This window comes from Poeciliopsis prolifica, unplaced genomic scaffold (assembly GCF_027474105.1).
Source record: "Poeciliopsis prolifica strain line A6 unplaced genomic scaffold, Auburn_PproV2 SCAFFOLD088, whole genome shotgun sequence".
NCBI classification, from domain to species: Eukaryota; Metazoa; Chordata; class Actinopteri; order Cyprinodontiformes; family Poeciliidae; genus Poeciliopsis; species Poeciliopsis prolifica.
In genome coordinates this window covers 1,104,122-1,121,439 of record NW_026562463.1, presented here as the reverse complement: position 1 = coordinate 1,121,439, position 17,318 = coordinate 1,104,122, and the positions used below count along the sequence as shown (strand labels likewise).

Here is a 17,318-nt window from a genome sequence, read left to right as displayed (position 1 = left end):
GTGAATAAAAGACAATTTTGAAGGCTTTTATGAAACCACACAGCAATTCCTTGAATTACCTTTTATCTCCAAAGAGCCGGATGTCCTCCACACCACAACAATAATTAGATAAGGGCTTTATTTTATTTTTTTAAAGGGACATGATAACAGAGGTGCGCCAGTTAATTTGGATAATTTTGGTTGAAGTTAAGTGATGGGACTTGGATTTTAAGCAGGGACCACAGGGAGGAAGACACAACAGCTCTAAATGCCACATAGGAGGACAAAGGCTGACCTCTTTGACGCTACCTGTGGGGGAAAAGAGAAAGGAGGGGTGTGCTGACATTTCATAAGAGAGAACTGCAAAGATGTTACACACACAAACATGGATTTATCTAATGCAGCTCCTCTGTCTTTTACACACATGCGAAGACAGACCTTTAAACATCAACTGTGACGCTCAGTGTTGATGCGTTTATATTTTCGAAGGCTTTATTGTTTACTTAATATAGTCTCATCAATGCATCGGTGGAGAATTATTACAAAAGCATGACTTTCAGGATTGCTGTGTCCTTTTGGTTGTCTTAATAGAGGACTTGATGTTTCTTTATTGTTAGTTGGATTTCTGGGGCTTTCAAAGCCTGAATTGAAAGCCCCAGAAACACCATGTTGTTTGTCCCCATCTTAAATATTTTGAATACTTGCTCTCTGTTAAATCCCCAGTTCTACTTGATAAGTGTCTTTGCATCTCTGTTGGTATCCTGTATAGTTCTTAAGTGGTTTTATTTTTAGTTGCTTGGTTTTGTTGTGTCTCTTTCACCTTTTTTTACTTGTGGGAGGCCTCAGGGGTCAATACTTGCGCCTTTTTTATCTTCTCAACTGGAGTCCTTTCGTTCCTCTTTGCCCGCCATGCCATCTGGTAGAGTTCATGTTAATTTACCCATACATTTCCACGGCACTGAGTGGGATGCATTTTTCAGACACTCGTAATCTGCAATGGAAATGAGTCATTTACTTTAAATCTTATCAATATATTGTAAGTTGAACATAGAAACTGTTTTCTTGTGGCTGAAATCTTTAGAACATTTTTGTCCCATAGTTTTCTTCTCCGGTCTTCTTTTTTCTAATCAGAAGAACGGTGTTCATCAAGTGAAAAGATTACTTGGGAATGAATAATTTTGGTCTTAACTGTGTCAGAAAAATAAGAAAATAAAAGCACCAAAAACAGAAGAAATCTGTTAGTCCAAAAATACTTTTTCACAAACCACCTAGTCTAAACTCTTCACTCCCAAATCTTCAAATCCAGGTATTTTTGTTACTTATGTGTTTGCTTTAGTTCAGGCTTGAATGTCCCCCTGAGGACAATTAGGTCTCAAATCATCTCCCTCCTAATCCTTTCTGAGTGTCAAGTTAGATCACTCGTTGTTATTTGTCAAGATTAACATTTAAGTGCAAAATAATTTAGCACCTTTTTGGATCCTTCAGAAGTTACCCTTGAAAATGTTTTGTTTCACTATTTAGCCCCTCGCTTTCAATTGAAATTGGGTCCATTAATTAATATTCTGTTCCTGAATTTGATATCTTAGCCCAACCCCTTTCCAGCGACATATCAGCTTTGCAAAGTGTGGCAGGACACCACTGGATATCTTCATCTGGTTATCTTTAGTCCATTAATAACAGTATGTGTTCAGACTGTCCAAGAAGCGACCACATGCAGGGTGTAAATTGCCACCAACATATTTACTATGAGGAAAGCAATGGTGTATGTACATTTGACTGCATGTTTATGTATTGTTTGACTTTAAAGGAGCCAGCCTGTGGGTATAACCGGTGATCTTTGAAAGGGACAGAGTGACCTGCATTGGTGCGAAATGCGCTCAGAGGCGGGATGACACCCACCCCTTCATACAGTCCAATGAAGGGAACAAAATGTTGTATTCACTCGACAGATAATTCATGCCCTCACTTGCCAAATTAATCAAGTTGCATAGCAATGCACTGCAAGCCCACCCTTATCAAAATTGTGAATGGCTCCAGCTTGTACTCTAGACAAAATCAGTCTGTCATTGCATAAACGTTAATTGGTTTTACAGAGTTTAGCCTTGCCTTTTGTCGTTAACTTAGCATTCATTTCCAGTCTCTCAGGTATTGTGCTGGCCCTTTTTAACCGCTGCTTTCTTGGCACATTTCTGATGGCAGGTGCTAGACTTTGCTCTTGCTCCCATCTTGTGCTTTGCTGCGTTAAAATGAATTCTGCAACATGATAAATAACATTACTGCTATCTGACATTTAGGATGAATGTTGTTGGATTTGAAGCTTTTTGTGCTGGAAACCGTAATAAGCCTTGAGCTGTTTTCTTGTTTTGGAACAACCTCTCTGGGCCCCCCCATCCTGCGTTTATCTTTTTTGAAAAGGGCAACATTTTTCATTTTGACCCATTGTGACCCAGCAGCTCAAATCTATTGGTTTTGTATTGTCGGTTTGATGTTTAATGGCAGAGATGTACAACAATTTAACATCGGGCATCAGATATAAAGTTTAAAAAAGGAAAAATCAATCAGGTGATCAATGTCAATTTCATGTGGGTGCTGTTATTTTTTTCACTGCCTCCCCGAGGGAAGGTTTTCAGATTGAACAAAGCAGTGCCACTTTCCACTTATTCACCATGTACCAATACGTTTCCACGGCACTGAGTGGGGTCTCTGAAATGCTTTAATTCTTTTTTTTTGGCACATTAGATTAAGTTAAGGCTTAACATTTAAGATATAGGTGCATCTAAATAAACCAGAATATTAGTAAAAATATTTATTTCATTGACTCCTTTTAGAAAGTTCAACTCTTATAGATTCAGCACACGAAAATAGTATTTCAACGTTTTCTTTCAGTTATTTGGAGGATTTTAACCTGTACTGGAATGAAAATCCAACACTCTTCAAATTCTAAAAGTGCATAAGACCAATAAAGTATTTTTACTTATAACATTTTTAACTAAATGTTACATTAAAGTCTATATAATCACAAAAAAGGTCATTTGATAGTCATTCACACCCCATACTTGGAGGGTAACGTATATCACATTCATCCGAAACTGAACAGTTCACACACAGTCACATGGCAGTGGGACGTCCGCATTTGGAGTTTTTTTTATTTATTTTACAAAACAGTCATGGAGAAAGAGCCACAATTTTCTGCAGATGGCTTTCTCAGTGTTCAACAATGTCTTGATTTCTATCCATTAGTTTTAGCCAATTGTTTTTACTTAGGCCTGCCAAAATAAACACTAAATCAATTGATTGCATGATAAACTAAAACTAACTCGGTAATTTTTATTTGCTCTCATGTCTCCTTTGGATACAAAAACCACACATTGGAAGCTGTCTAGTTTAAACAAAACATCCACATGGTTGCCTGAGCTCATTTCTGCATAAAACATGGCAACAACCATCTGATCAATCACACCCAATCACACGACACTTTGCACAGAGCTCTGTCGAAATAGTAGACCCAAGTTGGGTAAGTAGTTGCCTCTCTGCGTACAAAATGACACAATTTTCCTCAAGCATCCCCATCAATGACAGTTGATTTTGAAACTTCAAAGGAAATATGTGAGACCCTTAAGCCATCAGAAGTTATTTCTAAAGAACTTAGGTGTTTTGCATAGAAATGTAACACACATAAAAATATTTGAGGTTGTGATGCTTTTGTTCGCATTTGGAATTCTTAATCATTTAATTTGTCTTTGGGATCAACAAAGTATTTTTGAGTTAAAATGTTTCAGTACAGATCTGTATTTTAATATAAAACCAAAAATGACTTAAGCTGTCTAACTTATGGCTGCTACTGAAGAATTGCAAAGAGTCATTATAATAGCCTGACTTTGTCTTTTTGCCATTTGTCTTTGATAAACACCTAGACACTGATTCAAGTGGTCACTTTCTCACTTGTTCATTTTTCACTTGTCAACCTCTCTAGACCTCTTAATATTTTTTGCTAATTAACAGCCAGACCAATGAATACTAAATTATGCTCCGTGTTAAAGGTTGGGGGTCCAGAGACAAGAATTGTCAGGGTCAGTCCAACCTCAAGGAGAACATTGTGTTCAGGAATGAGACCATAAGACACCACAGAGCCTAAAAAGCACATTCTTATTAAAGTTGATCTATTATTTATACTGAGTCTGGGAAACTTCACGAAAAACTTTTTGAGTCACAACTTTCCAACAGAATGTATTATTTCTGAGGAACATCTAAGGTTTGAAATGGTAAATATAAATCACTATTAACCGTGCAAAATTTATTGATAATACTGACATGTTTCCCATATTATATTTTCAATATTGTCTAGACAGAATCCCCACATTTTTCAGGTCAGTTTGTCCTTTTTTATAACCTAGAAAAATGTTTTAAATCAGACTTTTTCAATTTAATTTAGGCACCAGATAATGTTTATGTTGACCCATTATTTGTAGGCCATTAATTTGAATTGTCTACAGAAAAAAATAAGTGCAAAAACGATTAATGTGTAGCACTTTCCTGTCACAATCCATCACAGTAGGTGGTGATACTTTCAGCTTTTTAACCACATTTTCAGATTTCACTTTACCTCAAGGAAACAATGCGCATTTTAAGAAAATTTCAGCATTATGTTAGCTCTATAGAGTAGAGCTAAGGAGGTTAAAATTAGGTAGATAAATATGCAATCAAAGGATTCAATGCATTTATATGGTCTTTGATTAGATCCAGTTTGAATGCAATCTGTTATCTTAAAATATGATGAAATGTGCATCTGTTTTTGATCATTTGCTTAGGAAAAATAGTTCCAGAGTTACGCTTTTTTGTACAATTTCACTTTACTCATCTTTGAAATGTAATTGTTTGCTGGACTTCATGATACTTGGAGAGGTCCAGAAGAAGCACCATGAATGAGAATCATCATAAAAAAAAACCTACTAAAGGGTTTTTGTGATCTGAAATACAATTAGATCTTAATGTGCCACACTTAAGCTCATCTCAAACCCAATACCAATCAGTCATGTCCTTGGCGCCTGTTTAGATATTGATCAGACGGTGCGTTCCTGATGATAGTGTGGCATTAGTTGTACAGTATTGATTAGTTGGGGGGAAAAAATGCATTTTCTGCTCAATCTACAGAATTCATGTCTCCTCTCCATGTGATCCAAATACCTTATCACAGTTCTCCTGTAGTTGTTGACTCATTAACCAATCAGTTATTACTCAGTTTTAATTTTATATGTTGAGTGTGTTGAGAGGGTTAAAAAAAGTACATATTTATTAATGTCCCTTTTGAATTTTAGTAGCTACTAAAGTTTGGGAGTTTGGAAGAATTTTGGTGAGAATGATTGGTATTGTTAATATTGTGTGAAACCAGGCAATTTAAAAAAAATTTCAAGGCAGAGTTTTGTTGAAAATTTTTGTTTTCTATTTTCTTCTGCTTTTTCATGTGATTTTCATATATAATTTTTCTCCTGTTGAGGTTTTTGCCACCTTAATTGCACAACTCATTTTAAATCCGTCGAAGGATTTATTCAGATCGAGAATCTGTGAAGGCCATCAGATTTCCTTTGTACTTTGAACACAAGATAGAGAAAGAATGAATGACTGATTATTTTGATCAAAATTTTGATTAACACAAAAAAATTAGAGATAGATGAAGAGAAGTCAGGTACATAGAAGGAAGAAATGTAGGTAACAACATAAGGAATGAAGGTAGCGCACTGGGAAGGAAGGAGAGAAAGAAGCAACATACCGTAAGTAACATGCAAAAGAGAAAATGCAAGGAAAGAAGATGGGACACAAGAAAGCAATAAAGGTGACAAGGGAGGAAAGATTTAGAAAATAAGGAAAGAAGGATTCTAGGAAAGAACTAGAGAACACAAGATGGATGGATAGATTCAACATTTAGACAAAAACAATAGTGTGAAAATAGGAATAATTTTCCAAACTCATATTTTCATTTCCTATGCTTTTCCAGACTGTGTAGGAATCCTTCATTTCTCCTCCAGGAGAAGCAGCTGCCAAGCAAATTAATTTTGTGCATAAATGTTTGTTTTTCTCGTATCCATCTGTTTTACTTTTAAATTCTACAAAACAAACACAAAACAATTAACAGTGATCTTGCTTCGCTAATTGGAAAAGAGTTTTTCATCTTAACTTGAAGCCTTTGGAGAAAAATTGTTAAACGATCATACTAATGTTGCACCGGTGTTATAACTCTGGTGAAGTGTTTGTATTAATGGCAGCGAACATGTGTTAAATGTTTAATATCATGTTTACTGTGTTTTGTTCACGTTTCATCTGTTTGTTTCTACAGCAGCTGATGAGAGAGCGCCAGCAGATGGCCAGTCGTCCATTTGCATCCGTCGCCGTTTCGCTGGATGCCAGAGGAGAGCTAACAGAAGTCCTGCAGCCTTTGGTTGATGTGAGTCTAAAGCCCACATTTCATGCAACATTTTTATTGTGTGTTCTTTTTTTACTTCGATTTACAAAATACAAACTGTAGAAATAGCAACACTATTCTTTCAGCTTATACAACCTTGACTTCTTGATTGCTTCTTTTTTTTTTTTTAAAGAGATAGAAAATATGTTATTACTTTAATTCTATTTAATTAAAAGCTATTATGATGAAGTCATCCAAATCATTTTTTTCTACTTGTCATGTCAAAAAGAAATCAGTGATAATTTCTTTGAGGTATTCAAACTGCTTCAATTTTTTTCTTTTTTTGCCTTGGTTCACTAAAATTGGTCTCTATTAATTTTTTTACTGTCGCTTTCTCTCTTATATACTTCTTAGAATTAAACCAGTCCAGTCCAGTCAGTCCTGTTTTGTTCATACTTCTCAAACAAATGGGAATGTCTGGCTCCAAGTTCAGTATAGGGCTCCAGGCTGCATGCTATATTGCTTGGTTAAAGCAAGATGAAGAGATACGTCCCCAAAATAAGATCTGAGAGACCAGTGGTGATTTCTCAGCCTGGTTCGGGCTCTGTGTCACCTGCTCCTGCAAGGAATAAAATCACTGTGGCAACCTGCAAAGAGGCAACACATTAGCGCAGAGCGTTCTGCTGAGTGGTACTCACACAGCATTATGGTGTTTTGAAGGGCAATGTAAAGCGAAAAAGAGGAGGAAAAACAATGCTTCTCGGCTCTGTGAGTGCATCATGCCGTCTGGATCAGAACACGGCTAGAAACGGCCTGTTTTTCTTGATTAAAGTGTACTTTTAATTGCATACTTGTCACTCTAATGTAGGTCTATATGGTGTTTGATCTATTCTAACCTTCTCATAAATATCTCAAGTGTTTTTTGTGAGGCACATTAACTGGCATATACCAGACACGAGAGAGCATTTAGGAAAAACAAAATCGATGTAGGTTTTATGCTTAAATCTTGAAAAATCCACACCTATTTACTAGCAAAACAAGGAGTTTACACAATAATGCTCCTCATAGTATTACGACAGAGACGATTCTGACTTCATTAACATTTTATTTTATGGCTTAATTTTGAGGAACACAGAAGGCAGAATGTAAAAGTATGAGTTTGCTGTTCTCTGGTGATTTATGATCACATAGGACTTTTTGTGTTCCTTTGCACCAAAGTGACATTTTCTGAGCTGTGTAAAGCTAACAGGAAATATTCTGTGACAAATATTCAGTTTATGTCAACATTTTTCATTTATTTATTTATTTATTTTTATGACATTTTGATCCAACGGCAAAGCCAAAACATTATTTGCAGCGGTAAACTGGAATGCATTTGTTGTAGCAGCTCCACAGCTTGCAACCTTAATAAAGAATTAGACATCAGAATATGTTCTTTCTTTCATTAAAGTTGAAGTATTGATCCCAAAACTCATGTGACTTTTGAACTAACATGTTTTTTTGTCTTTTAGAAATATATTTAAAGTTGAATGTTTACACATTTTGAAATATTCAATTGGACTTTTGGATGACTTACAGATATATTAGATGATTGATGATCTGGAGGGGAACTCTCAAAACAACCTAATTCTGCTCTGTGTCAACTAATAAGTCAACATCTGCTTCCATTTAATTGTTGCAAATATTTTTTGATGACATAGAGGACACTGGCTTTATTTCGCCTACTCTGTTTCAGCGTTATCTACTAAATTTTGCTTCTTCAGATGAATATGGGTTGAAAACACAATCAAGAAAAAATTTCTCACCATGTTAGTCTCTCAGAAAGTTTCTGACTTACTGAAACATTTAGGTCCAGTATGACTGAACCACAAGCGCTAATCTCTCCACATATATCATCAGCATCTCTACTTTTCCAACTGGTTTGAGACGATCCCAGCAACCTTTTTGCCCATTTTTTCCATTTGCTTGGCTTAAACGTCCAAGTCGGGCTCCGCTTTTAGTGACCAAGATGTCAGCAGCTGCTGGACAGAGACTCAGGCCTGCAAACTGCAGACCAAAATGGCAGGCACTCGACATATGGAACCAGTAATGAACAGCTAGTTTGATTGATGAGACCTGTCAGTCCTGGAAAGACTGCCAGGTCTCATCTCACTGTTTAGTTGTGTGTTTGCATGTATTAGCATGTTTGTGCTTCAGTGTTTATGAGTTTTGGAGTTATGAATGACCGTGTTACAAATGCAAAATATCTAAATAGACTTTGAATAATCTTAGAATTCTCACTAACCAAAATGTTTTACACATTGGTGGTAGAAAGAAGACTGGTTGTATGAGTAAAAGGAAACTGACTTAAATTTACAACTGTTCATATTTTGAAAATACTAAATAGCACTACAGCTGTTCATCCTCAAAATCCTATTGGACTTGCACTAAGGGTTTTTTTTTTTAGCTGTACAAATATATGTGCAATGCAGTAATGATCTGTTAAATATCAAAATTATTAAAGATCAACATTTTGCATTTTGTGCTCTAAAAAGACAAAAACAAATGATAAAACTTGCAGTTCTTCTGAGATTATGGCATTTAAAATTGTCTGGTGGATACAAAAGTGCAGTATGTCTTTTACTAGAAATTAAAAGACAAGAATTCAGATAGTAATTATTTCTTTTTTTATTAGCTTTTATTCTCAACTTTTATCTCTGGATTATCTAAAGATCTGGCTGTCGACACAAATGTCACAAGAATCTTCTTAAAAATGTCAGTACTCATAGGGACTTAAAAGTTATTATTATTTTCACTCTGACTTTGCTGTTTCTACTTTAAACACCACCACGCTGAGAAAGCGGGAAAAAAATGCATTTCTATTCGGAGACGCATCGTTTCTCAACAATTTCTGTCCTTTCATCCAAAGCATGCTGTGAAACCCTTGACATTCATTATCAGGATGACATGTTTTTCACGCTTGATACGAGCAGTTCTGGCCATTACGTCTGAGGGGTAGGTCATCGCCTCGGCACTCTGACTGTCTGACAGGGACACAAGTGTTTTTGTTGTGTGACCAATCAAACCATTTGTCTCAGGAGGAGGGCGTCTTGACTTAAATGCAGCAGCTCCATCAGATGACATGAGTGACTTTTGGTCAGCTGGTTCCTTTAAAAAAATAAATAAAGCATCACTTGACTTGAACCAGAGCAGAAAAGAACATTGATTTCAGCTTAGTTGGTAAAGCGAGGGTGTATTATCCACCAGAGAAAGCTGTTTGTTAATGCATTATTGCAATTATTGATGCTGTCTGTCGAGAACAAAAATACTAAATGTTTTTGGTTTTACCCATATTATCGGATTTAGAAAAACAAAATCTTGATTAGTACTGAAATTCTGTTAATTTGTGTCTTTTGTTGTTTTTAAGGGTGCGCCAAAACCAGTTGCAATGGAGCCATGTTTTGGAGGGAAGGCTGCTGTGCTCACTGTCCTCATGCGTCTCCCGTCTGGACTTTCTGACCTGCCTCCACCTGGACAGTCAGGTAAGCAACTCACTCTGACATGCGAATCCCATTTCTCTGAAATCGCTTACATAAGCCCCAGAGAATGCGATGTGAATTAAGACCACAGTCATAATCATCAAAGTGGATAATTATCCAACATAGAGAAGTTAAATGTGTTTCATGTACTACACCTGTTGACAAGCAAACTGGGAATGAGTTCAGCCTGAAGCAACATTGTTTCACTCTTTAATTGAGGCACTAACAAATGAATTATGAGCTATTTCCTGCCAGAGAGAGAGGGAAAGGATTTACTTGGAAGATTGGTCAAGCTTTTTATTTGTTCTTGCCAAATAGATATTGTTGACCAGATGCTGGAGTCATCTGAGTAAAAACAAAAACATTACCACTCAGTTATAAAAGATGCCTTATGAGAAAACACATTCTTAAATTGTAGATGACCTCACTGACAGAGTAAATATTAGATTGTCAGCACTCAGATTGTGTTTTATTTCAGTTCTTGCTCTAATTTGCTTGTCAGCATTGCTGCAGTGCATCTTGTCAGGCTTGGCAGCAGTTGTCAAATGTGCCCTCATAAAAAAAGCTGCTTTATCCTTTTTTGCCCATCGTCGACTGTTTTTGCTGAAATATTTTTGCAAAGCCTTTTATCTTTGATGAAATTTGGTGTCAGCTTGCCCTTCACAAAAGAGAACTGTATCAAGAGGAATTATTTTTGCTAAATTAGTCGTATTTCTTTTCTCCTTTGTAAAACATATTTTCAAACCAATAAAAAAAATCTTGATGATAAAACACTAGAAAACAGTAAAATAACAGTACCAGTGAATAAAAGAGGACAGAAAAATCGGAAATAATTATTAATTGATCCATCAATTGAGAAGTAAGTTATTATGAATATGCTGTCATATGAAAGACTGCTGATTTGGCAGTTAGTAAAGGAGCCAAAGGTCATCTTAGATATCCAAACACATTATTGGAATGTTGAGTGGAAGGACAAAGTCTGTTGCTTTTTGGTCCAAAGCAGGAGTCTGCAACCTTCTACACAGGCTCTGCACTACAATTTTTTTTAATTCCACCTATTACAAATACTGTTTTTAGTTTTTGTTTTAAATAAATTCTGTATTGTTTTTCCACAACCAGATGAGACATATCACTAAAACACAGCTCTGGGAAAAAAATGACAATACAGTAAATACAGAAAAACAGGCTTTCTTCCTATGAGTACGAAATTAATCCTTCATATAGTGAACACATCATAAGAGAAACTGTAAAAAGTTTGAACATGGCAAGTTTTATAGTTGGTAAAGGAAATGTCAAAGCAGCAAATGCTATATTTACAGATAGCGCTATTGTTGTATTCAAATTGAGCAACATTTTATACATTTATGATAAGTTGCAAATTAAATTTCTCCTCTGACCAAATAAACAAAATCATACTGTCCTTTTCCATTTATTTAGGTTTTCTTCAGTTGCAGATCAACATAAATACATTTCTTTCTATCTAATCTCATTCGTCTCTCTGTTGTCCTTTATTACAGGACTGATTGTCGCCAGTGCGTTGGTAGACATCTCGCAACAGAAGCCCTCAGATTTCAAGGACAAGTCCCAAGCTTTAAAGAACCGAAAAGCCCTTCCTCCAGCTCACCAAGGGACCTGCGTCTGACTCCATCCGGCGGTTTTGTTTCTGACCGACCGCCACGTCATTCCAGCATGTTCCAGGTCCCACAACTGGAAGCCTTTCCACAGACTTGACCTGCCTAAGTGACTTGTAGGAGATTTATTTTGGCTGCTAACATTCACCACAACAGCTCCCACTTTGCGTGAGCACGGTCCCTCATTTCCGAATATGCCGACATCAGAAACCCATGGCAGCGACTGATCCAGAACGGGCTTTAGTTTCTTTACTTTTGCTCGGACAGCTCCGTCTACATTTAACGAACATCTGTCCTATTTTCCACAAATTATGGCAGATCCAGACTCATTGAAGTATGACTGATGAAGGTTTTTTTTATTTGCAAAGCATGAAGGAAATGTAAATGCTCATTTGGGAATGTCACAAGTTGACCAAATTTCCTCATATGATCAAAAATGGCTGGTAGATGTCCAATATGTGCAACCTGTATAATTTTTTACTTTTCTTTTGCACACCATTAAGTGGTACATTTGGGTGAGAAATCATTCAGATTTCCCTGTCTTTTTTTTTTGTTGTAAATGATTTAGACTTGAAAAGATCTCAACTTAACAGCCCATAATTACATTGCAAACCATGACAACTTGAGCATTTTCTGCAATTTCTAAGCATAATTGTTCGTTAGCATAAGACTCCTCCACCCAGCAAAAGCTAAAGTCTGTATTTTCTGTGGGATACATGAACTAATGCTGCAGAGGCGAGAGTCCCTTCTCGTGAAATGCCAGGTGAAGACGTGAAGGAGCCACGAACAAATCATTCGTCATTGAATTATGGCATGAAAATCTAGAACAAGTTGGATGCATTTTATCTGGGAAAAATGTAATGTTAATTTTTTTTTCTCGGTGTAGTCACTGTTCAATAAACAGAAAAAACACTGAAGTTACTGTAGTTTATAATAAAACGTTTTGGACGTTTTGACGCTTTTGAACTGAGATAGGGATGGTGGACGTTTCAAGAGGCTGCTCCAGAGAAGTCCTGCTCTTCTAGCTGTTTACCAGTTTGTTTTGTAAGTTTTATATGGAAAAAAAAAAGCTATAACTTTATTTCACCTTTTAAGTACAATGAGTTGTGCTAATAATAAGAATGCCTTTACTCTTCATCAGCTCAAATGGGAGCATGAAGATCTGAAGGAGTTTCACAGCTGTACAGTGTCTCATTAGAACAAATGTGCGTCTTCTTGCGCAATTGTTTTTGTTTTTCGTCAGGTTTTCATGGAACTGGTGAAAACCTTTTGTTAATTTCAGACCTTGTCACATGATACTATTATATCTATAATAAATTATCAGTTTGCTACACTTGTGAGGAGCTTTTCTGTTCCTATGTTTTTGTATTTAACAGATTCCTGTTTTCGTGCACATTCTCATTGACTTCAAACCACTTGTTCTAATGTCAGACCCTTTTTTTCCTATTTGTGCATCTTTATAAACTGTCCTGCTTTGTGTCACAAAAGTCATAAATTTCATGATGCCAGCTAATGTGTTTTTTCTTATTTTTATCTTGTGTTTGTAGAGTAATCCTTTAACCGTGTCTTTGCACAGGAATCAGGCTCATGCTGTTCTGTGAAACAGATGACAAACTTGCATATCAGTCATCGTCAGTGTATTGGGAAGATGGACAACATGCCAGAAAATTAAAAGAAGAAATATCAGAACAAAAAAGCTTTTTGCAGTAAACTTTCTTCCATCTTTCTCACTGTGTTGAAGTTATGTTTTTTTTTTCTTGTTGCATTTAGTTTTGCAAGGGGTATTGAAGATGAGGCGGACCAAACATTGGAAGAGGAAAGAGTTGACCAAAAAAGTTGTGCTCCTGCTAGCTTCAAGGTCTGGCCTCCGGTCTGTTGTCGGGTTTGATTTCACATTAGCTTTGTTATAATTTAAAATATCTGCAAGTGTTGCCTGTCTGATCATTTTCCCAGTTTCTTGCCTGCTAGTTGGGACAGTTTAGGCACTTTGAGGATAAAATTGGTCAGCACCAAATGCTAGCCATTTGGTTGTAGGTTGGGAGGTGAAGACCATCTATTTGCTTCTTCATCAATTTTGCCCTTACAAATGAGTCAAGTTTTCTGGAGAGAAATGTTTAAGGCACAAATATGGGGTTATTCAGCAATTGTGTTCTTCCATTGGCTTTTTCTCTTTTTTTTCATGTGGGAAGCAATGAAGACTCGCCTTATTATTTATTTGTTTCGAAATTACAAGCCAACAGCAATGCAGTGTGGCATTGTCTAAATTTATACCAGTCAAACAATATTATTAAAAAAAAATGTTAGCCTTCCTGTGTTTCCAGTCCAGCAAGACCCGAACCTTTCCACAAACTCAACAGGCGCTACTGCAGCCCAGATCTCACCAAATCATTTCTAAAATTCAAGACTTAACTTTTAGGTACTGCTGTATATTCAAGTAAAAAATAATTACCACAGACATATTTTTTGCTGCATTTAACATGTATAGATTTTTGGTTTCCCCCTTGGACTATTTCACATTTTGTTATTTTACAGTTGGTAGCAAGAATAGATCGTGTATTTTACCTTTTATTAGCTTGGGGCTTTCAGTGTTTATTTTGAAGTATAGAACGCATTGCATTCATCTTTTCCAGGCTCAAAGTGATGTTAAGAGGTTTGTCCTTCATTGTATTAACTCCCTATAGATTGTTCATGCTCTTTTTTTTCCAGTGGCATTTCTGTGTGTTTGAGCAAGGATGTAGGCAGTTGGCCAAAGTGCTACTTTAAGAAATCTTCACTTATTCTGTACCCATTAGCTGCAGCTGCTCTTGGAGAAAAAAGCTTCTAGTGCCCCAGAGGAGGGTTCAGTACCAGCAGCAGATCCTTAAATGATAGTGCACACCATACAGACGGAATATGACTGGAGTATTAACTTCACAATAGGTTCAGTCTGTGTATTTAGCAAACTTTGTTATCTTTGACTCTCATGCAAACGGTTTCCTTTTATATCGTCTGGACTGACCTTGAAAGCATAGAAATATGATTTGTGGGAAGCAAATTCCATCCGAGGACCTTCATCAAACGTCAGTCGGAGACTAAAAGGTTTAGAAACTACCCAAGTAGTGGTAGTATTTTTATTTTTTTCATTTAGGTTTAGCAACATCTAGCCATCATACTGTTCAGGAAGGAAACATGTTCTGATGTGAAATGTGTATATTAACCCCCAAATTAAAGCAAAAAACCTTATGAAGATGTGGGCTGAATGTGGTAACATTGTAGAAACAGTATAAAAGCCATGGATCAATATAAGTTAGTCTATGGGCCAAAAGGGCCAAATTTACAGCAAACTTATCAGAGGCTTGTGGAAGACTAGAAAAAATATTAGACCTTGTTCTCATTTTAAAGCTAAAACCAAAGATGAAGAAATGCATGTAGATTTTGATTTTGAAAGGAAAAAAATCTTTACATATTTTGGTATTTATGGAAAAAATGTTGGTAGTTCTACCTGACTTAAAGTGGGAACAATTAGTTTGATGAAACGGTATCAGCTGAGGGGTTTTATGCAACTCAGCATTTGAGTTATTTCTTCAAAAGCTACTTTATTTTTAATTACATATTAATAAAATGTTGCCAAGTGGCCAGGATTTAAACTGGTAATTTAATAATTGAGGATCTTTTCACTGGAACTATTTTACTTAGCTGATTTCTAGGTAACATAGTAAAAGTTTAAATCAGTCCCCACAAGACATTTCTAAATTTTTGCACATTTTAATGAAATTAAAATGTGCAAAAATTCTTTTTCTTTTCTACCAGCAAAATTATTGTGCTTTGGCAGTTAAACGTTTTTGATATCTATTTTTTATATTTTTCAAAAGAATCTCACTTTTTATTTTTACCATTTTGCAAGCTAATAATAATATGAACTGTCAAGATAAAAACACATTCATAAGGTCGTTATCTGGCGTCTTAAATCGGTTTTCTTTATCCATCTTTTCTAGAGCTTAAAAAAAATGTTTGTTCCTCTAAAATCCCAATTTAATCAAATCAATTCTTATGTTTCTTATCTCTGTCCATTGGACAAATTTGAAAAGATGTGAAGCAAAGTATCTTGACGTAACTCATAGTTGTTTACTGTGAAAAGTCAGACACACACTGACATTTGGACACAATAAAAACCCCCAAAAGTAATAAAATGAAATTGCCTCTGCTCTCCTGGCTAATAGAAAAGGTTGAAATCCACAGAGAAGTTCTGGCTGGCTGAAAAACGGTGCAGGAGAGGTCAGCATTGCAGTAATTAGATATGAGGTGCCATGGCTGTAATTGTGCTGTTTTATCAAGATCCACTTTAATCCATGCCAAGGGTGAGCGTGCAGACGGTGAAGATTTGCAGTGGTTTTATGGGTGTGGAAGGGTTGAAACCTACTGAGCTCAGAGCTCAGTGACAGGGGAACAATAAATCTGGAGAGCAATAATATTTACAATGGGCTTAATGTCAGCTGATTGTCTCAAGGCATCAATCACCTGAAGTAAGACAACATTAAATGAAATTTGATGTGTTGAAGTTATTAGAGAAGGAATTTTATTTTAGAAACTAAGACAAAAACGAAAAATTATAATTTATTTATTAGCCCAGAAGCGAATAACTTAATCCCATTAATAATTTAGCTGGTTTAAGATGACAAAAATGTACACAAAAAACATAAATCTTATATAATTTTTGGTATTTGAAGTTACAGAAATGCACAGCACCTCACAGATGTATTTCTCTTGACCTTTTTCACATTTTGTCACATTACAACCACAAACTTCAGGTTAATTTACTGGAATTAAATGTTCTGGATCAACACAAAGTATATAACAGTGAAGTGGAAGAAAAGTACTACAAGACTTAAGACGGTTAACAATAAAAATCTTAAATGTATGTTGTTTATTTTATAGTCTTGCTCCTGCAGCTCCCAGACAATCTACTATATAAAAGCAATAATTTACAGTTACTATCCTGCAGTTTCGTGTGCTTCATGTAAAACGTACCGAGTACTTTATACTTTCCTTCAACATCTGATAAAATGGACAGACTGTTTCTTTCTTGTGCAGAACATGAGGTGGACATTTTGGTCCTTCTGTTTCTGCGAGACGTCCAATAAATCTTTGGCTTTCTCTCCAGATCGTGCATTCCATCACTGTTCCCAAAACAGGTGACAGCACACATCGCCCGCCCCGTCCAGGGACGAGTCTGTCCTCTGCAGGTTACGTCCTTGTCTGCTTCTGTCACTCCTCACGGGGACTGATATGATCTAAGTGGCAATAGCAGGGTGCCTGCCAGGTGCCATCTTATAATCCTGCTTTACAGGAGTTTCTTCTATATGGAAAGGTGAGATAAAGTGGCTTTTTGGGGAGGAGGGAGGAAGAGTGACGTGATCCTTGATATATGTTTGTTATTGAGTCTATAAACCAAGATGTTTTGTTATACCGTCATGCTTAACAAACATTAAATATTATCTCATCTTTTGATTGTTAGATATTTTAAAAATAATTGTGCCTTGCAGAACCTTATTATCACAGCAACCTTCAATGTATGTTACTGGAATTCATTGTTATCAAAATCTTGTATAAATAAATATCTGAAAAATGTGCTGTGCTGAATACCGGATATGCTTGGCAGAGTTTTGTTTGTAAAAATATTAAAACCACAAATCTTTTCCTTCTCACTTAATAAACTACTTTTAGTTGGTCTGTCACTTAAAATCTCAATAAAGTTCGTAAAAGTTTGTGGTTGCAACTTGGTAAAATGTAAACAAGCTCAAAGCACTGTATTAT

General features: G+C 36.1%; 1 protein-coding gene across 1 annotated transcript in view; it reads left to right on the top strand.

Annotated features, from left to right (window-relative positions):
- The window catches only part of atrnl1b (attractin-like 1b), a 62,906-nt gene extending 50,048 nt beyond the window's left edge, over positions 1 to 12,858 (top strand). Inside the window, exons 27-29 of the mRNA XM_055022642.1 lie at positions 6,311 to 6,418; positions 9,783 to 9,897; positions 11,412 to 12,858. Of these exons, the coding sequence (XP_054878617.1) occupies positions 6,311 to 6,418; positions 9,783 to 9,897; positions 11,412 to 11,536 (348 nt within the window). The 3' untranslated portion in view covers positions 11,537 to 12,858. The remainder of the gene's footprint in view (positions 1 to 6,310; positions 6,419 to 9,782; positions 9,898 to 11,411) is intronic.
- The last annotated feature ends 4,460 nt before the right edge of the window (positions 12,859 to 17,318 follow it).